Here is a 6,113-nt window from a genome sequence, read left to right as displayed (position 1 = left end):
AGGTTTCCTTTTTTAAGCTTGTGCATTGTGAAGAATCTGTAAGTTTTCATGGTATCAGAGCCAAGAATGACGTAGCTCACGTGTTTTCCGGTGGATCGATGTTACTCCTATATATTTTTGAAGTTTTTGTCTTTCGACGACAGTGTTGTGCTGATTCAGTGTGCTTTTCCGGTGAAGCTCGGAGGCGGAGGTTTTTATCTTGCCATTGAAGGTTATTGCTTTTCAATTTCACGAAAAATTGGTAATTTTCTTCCGATTATAACTGTGTTCGAGAGATTTCTGGTTTGGTGAATTTCTGAACCCTAATTTTCTCAAAGTATGTTTTTCTATGGCTCCTAATATTGATCCTTCAAATGTTACTACTACTACTTCATCTAGTATGTCTTCTAGTACTGTTGAGCCGTCACATTCTCTGTACCTATATCCTTCTGATTCCCCTGAGACAGTTTTAGTTACGAAGTGTTTTAATGGGACAGGGTATGGAGGATGGAGACGAAGTATGTTAATTGGTCTGTCATGTAAAAACAAGTTAGGAATTATAAATGGAACCATCCCTAAACCTAGAGCAAATTCGGTTCTATTTGAACTATGGGCTCGTTGTAACGATATGGTTACTGTTTGGATATCAAATAGCCTGGATACAAAAATTAGAGAGAGTGTAATGTATACTGAGTCTGCACAAAAGCTATACAAAAATTAGAGAGAGTGTAATGTATATTGAGTCTGCACAAAAGCTATACAAAAATTAGAGAGAGTGTAGTGTATACTGAGTCTGCACAAAAGCTATGGCATGAACAACGTTATGACAAGGCAAATGGTACTAAGGTGTTTCAAATTAGAAAGGATCTTACATCCATCTCCCAAGGGTCCTCTGGTATTGCATCTTATTTTAACCTTATTAAAAAACTCTTGGATGAATTAGCATACACTATTTCATATCTAGACTGTACTTGTGGGTGTAAGGAAGCATTTCAAAATATATAAGAACAGAAGTGTCACGCCCCAAGCCTGGGGAGGCGTGACTGGCATCCGGTATCGAACTGGCCCGAGCGAACCACTCTGTAACTCATGATCAATCGACCAAAACTAGAATATACATAGGTCGAGTTGGCTAAACTCATTCCTTTTGTAACTATCATGGGCCAACATGGCCACAACTCATAATGTATAACTATAAGTGGGTAACACTGTATCACTGAACCATTTTTCTTAAAACATGAATACATATGGGTCGTCAAGGCCTCTGACATACTGTACAAAATGAACCTCTGTCTACAAAGCCTCTAAGATTATTTGACATCAAATGGGTTAGGGTACCGGCCTACCCATAAGTCTGTAGCAAAATTCTGACATGATGACTCATAGGCTCGAATGCACTCCGAATGAGGTGGAGTCTTACCGATCCTTCGCTGAATGCCAATCTCGTCTACTATGAGGGCTCGTCAAACTGATTATCTATACCTGCAGGCATGAATGCAGCGTCCCCAACAAAAGGACGTCAGTACGAATAATGTACTAAGTATATAATACAGAACTGAAACATAATAATAAGTCAACATTAATTAAAGACATATAAGAATCAACCTGAATCTATGAAGTGCCACCATATATACATACTTATCATACTTATATATATATATATATATATATATATATATATAATGCTTCTCTTTGAGACTGTTTCTATTATCCATATCGTATGATGCATGACTGCCCAACTGATCAGTGATAACTGTCCGACCGTCCGTAGTGCGGTGGTAAATGCATGACTGGTCGTAGCTCGGTGGTAAATATGTAACTGCCCAACCGGCCGTAGCTCGATGGTAAATGCATGACTGTTCGACCGGTCGTAGCTCGGTGGTAAATGAATATACATGTCTGCCCAACCGACGGTAAATAATGATACATAACTGCCCAACCGGTGGTAAATGATGATACATAGCTGCTCAACCGGTGGTAAATGATGATACATAGTTGTCCAACCGGTGGTAGCTGCCCGACCGGCCGTAGCGTGATGGTAAATACATGAAGATGCATGTATCACTATATTAAAAACATTAACATCTTTATCAAATACCTCAATAGGGAACTAGATACATATTTAGACATGCTTGAATATCACTTTACGGGAATGAATAACATAGACATCCTTAACTGCTAAGAGTAGAACCACTTATGGAATAGCATTACGTTTACGTATCGTTACTTGGATCATGCCAAAAGAAAGAAGGGATAGCCTTAACATACCTGGAGTAGGGGGGAAATTCGCATGATATTTTTGAAAGAGGTTACACTATACTCCCTTATAATTGTAAAATCGCACATTGCTTTGAATTGTTGAAGATCTTATCTTGCTCATGGGACTTACGTTAATAACACACAAACAAAACCAAGCTGGTGTGACAAGCAGAAGAAGACGGAATTGCGTAGCAAGTACACCAAAAGTAGAGGAGCACTTTATGAGTTTGAGCACTTATCAGATGCCAATAACAATAAGCGATCTCATCAGTTGTATCATCGATGAACATAAGCATCTGACTTGAACTAAAAATGGCAGCAGAATACACTATGCACACTCGTGAAAAGAATTTAACTTAATTAGTTGAGAACTTCCATATAACACCAGTTTTGATAAAAGCTTAAGAGAGATGGAAATATTCAATACCTATAGTCAAAGACCTGGGAACTTGCCCTTACATCCTTCATAACTGACACCATACTTCCAATGAATATTAATATATGACTCTTCTTTATTAAATGGAATGACTAAGACTTTGCCACATACTAATATGACTTTAAGAGTCATCTTAACTAATCTTATATGGCTGCCACGTTAATCTTTATCGCAAAGACCTTAATTAATTAGTTAATCTCCCACCAAATATCATTAATTATCCCAATTATCCACATAATTAAAAATTATCTCAAATTATTTAAAATTCTATTTATTTTTTATATACTTTATACATCATACTATCATGGTCATATGGTACCATATAAATAAATACATACACTATTATTTCATTAAAATATCCATGCAAAAATACATATATTTTCTCAACTTATAATTTTCTTAATCTCATATAAAGAGTAAATTTTTCGTACACTTAATTCTTAAAATGGTAAAAAGATAACTTTATTTTCTTGTGAGAAAATAATTTCTATCTTTACAATAAAGAAAATCTCATAAACTTTCTCATATTATGTGTGTAATTGAAAGTAGTAATATTAATAACTATATAAAATCATATTTTTCAAACTGTTTTACAAAAATACTCCACTCAAAATACTATATCAAATGTATATAACGGTATCAAGGTTGTTAAAATTACGGGGTCTTATAGTCACAAATCTTCTATAATCTTATTAATTGTGTTAATCCCTTCAAGCTCATATGGATTACTACAACTTATCCTAATATTAAAGTACGGGGTGTAACAAGAAGGTTCACCAGTTCCTAATGGGGTTAAATAAGACTTATACTGGAGTTAGAAGAAATATCTTGCTCATGAAGCCCTTGCCTGACATTGATGGTGTATATGCAATGCTTATAGAAAATGAGAGTCAGTTTGAGAGTCAGCCTTCCAATCCAGCTTTTGTTTCAGACTCTGCTTCTTTTGCTACTGGAGTTCAGAAGCCCTTCAGCTCTACTTACAATTTAGAGGCTACTACTCAGAAGCCTTTCAATTCAAGGGTAAATTTTGAATCCACAAAGAGGGGCAACTCCAATTTGGTGTGTAGATACTGTAAGAAACCAGGACATCTCATTGATAAAAGTTACAAACTATGAGTATCCCTCTGGATTTGGAGCTAAATTCAAGAGGTGTGCAGCTTATGCCCATGTGTCATACTCAACCAATATGGGGCAGCCTGATAATTCTAGTTCTAAAGGATCTAAAGCAATCCCACTTGACATTGGAGGGAATATTTTGACAAAGGAGCTGTATGATCAGCTGCTAACTCTACTTCAACAATCCAAGTTCTCATCCACTACTCAGGATACTACGTCTATTTCAGCTAACTTTGCAAGTTTGATAGCTAATACTGTTGTTGATAATTGTGGTTTTCATACTTGCAATTTGTCTAGAGTAGAAGACAATTTTTGGATTATAGACTCAGGTGCAACTAATCATATGACTCCTCACGCAACATTACTCACTGATATTAAACCTCTGCCCTTACCCTATCTTGTAACACTCCCTAATGGTTATAAGGTTAAAGTAACCTGTACTGGTACTCTTTTCCTTTTTGCCACCATGTGTTCTTCCTGATGTCTTACTTGTTCCCTCCTTTCACTATAATCTCATTTATTTTCATCGGTTGCTGGTACAACTTAGGTGTAATGTTTTCTTTACTCATTATGCTTGTGCTCTACTGCAGGGCCCTTTTCTGAAGAAGCCACTGATTCTTGGTAAGCTTCAGAAGGGGCTATACATTCTTCGGCCAGTTGACCTTAGTAATTATGATTCTTTCACTTCTTTTCTCGTAAATACCATGACTGCCAACATTAATGAAATGAATACGAGCAGTTTTAATCATTATCTTCTTGTGTTCGGTCGAACCCGTAAGTTATACTCTTCATCCGCCCCTGTGTATTACGACCTTTAAAATGAATAACAGGAAAATACACCTTAGTAAGATGAACAATTACTTTTATCTTGTAATTCTGTTAAGGATTAGATTAATCTTATATATTGTAATATTTTTGGGTGTTTCACTGTAGTCTATCTCTTCTGACAGCAAAGACTCGGCTAGTTACCAGATATAGTTTAATAGCATGTTTAGTCGAACATTTGAACTCTCTAAAATGAATAACTCTTTTAAATAATAAGCAATTCTAATTTTCCAAGAAATCGGCTAGACGCTCAAAAGTGCTTTTTAAAAAGTTTCTCAACACAAACTATTTTTCTTACAATAATTAAGGCTCTTCTCATACAATCATATAGCTTGACTAGAGATGCTTGAAATGACAAGAATTGCACTCGTCCTTGCTCAGTGCAAATCTTTAAGTTAACTGCAATTGTTTGGCTAATTAGTTCCTGGAAATTAGAAGTGATTATCCTTCAAAAGAATATAATTATATTGGAGAGTCAAGGTAAATTTTGTAAAACTTGTGGAAAAAGAACAAGTGATTGAACAATAACAGAAATAGTTTTTGAATAAAAAAAAGTAACTCTTCCTAGAAGCAGAAAACTAATTTTTTTTAGGACAAAATTACTCTTATCAAAAGTCTATATTTGAAAACTTTACTTTAATTATTGTCATTTAACTCCTAGTTTCGATACATCATATAGCTTGATTGGAGTTGCCTGTAATAGGACTAGAATTGCACAACATTTGTATGGCATTACTAGAATGTGATGTATGTGACCGCTACAAAGCCATGACACACCATACATGGAAAAAATGCCAAATTTTGAATGAAGTAATGCCCCTGAACTTACGCACATTGCTCCCTAGACCCCAAGAAAGAGACATGCAAATTATAAAGTGAACAAGTTCCAAGTAATAAGACAACCACCGCGACAGAAAATGACTTGAGAGATTATGAGTAAGTAATATAATATTGTATGTGACAAGAAAACTTGAGTTATCAATAAAGTTAAAGATCCAGAATTTAAGCTTTATATGTTTAATATTTAAGATACTTAGCATTGAAATCGTTATATTTTTAAAGTGATATATTTATATTTATTATTTGTTAAACTTATAAGAATTTTTATATATAAATTCGTATTACACGTCAAAAGCAATAAATTCAAATGAATTTAATACCAGATAATGCATTTGTCTTTGGTTAGCAAGTGATAAAGTGAGGAACCTAGAATGCATAAACTTGTGATTTATTTTTTCTACATGTGTTACTATCGGAAACAGTTTAACTATTTTACACAAGGCAAGAATAAGATCCGCATAACTGCACCCTTTTTAGAACTCACTTGTGAGATTACACTGAATATTTTGTTGTTGTATTTGGTACTCAAAACATTTTGATCCAACTAATTCAACTACATTTCGAGTTGACCTACTAAGAGATAAAAAAAAAAATCTTCAATTTGTTATAAGTGCGACCTTTTTATCCTGCTAAAATAAGGGCAAATCTTTAGAGTTAC

General features: G+C 34.7%; 1 protein-coding gene across 1 annotated transcript; it reads left to right on the top strand.

Annotated features, from left to right (window-relative positions):
- The first annotated feature begins 328 nt into the window (after window positions 1-328).
- Window positions 329-700, top strand: LOC117273102 (uncharacterized). Its single transcript, XM_033652196.1, has one exon. It carries the CDS (start codon window positions 329-331, stop codon window positions 698-700), a length of 372 nt encoding a protein of 123 aa, XP_033508087.1.
- Window positions 701-6,113: the final 5,413 nt, after the last annotated feature.

Source organism: Nicotiana tomentosiformis, chromosome 8 (assembly GCF_000390325.3).
Source record: "Nicotiana tomentosiformis chromosome 8, ASM39032v3, whole genome shotgun sequence".
NCBI lineage: Eukaryota > Viridiplantae > Streptophyta > Magnoliopsida > Solanales > Solanaceae > Nicotiana > Nicotiana tomentosiformis.
This window is presented reverse-complemented; position numbering and strand designations above follow the sequence as displayed.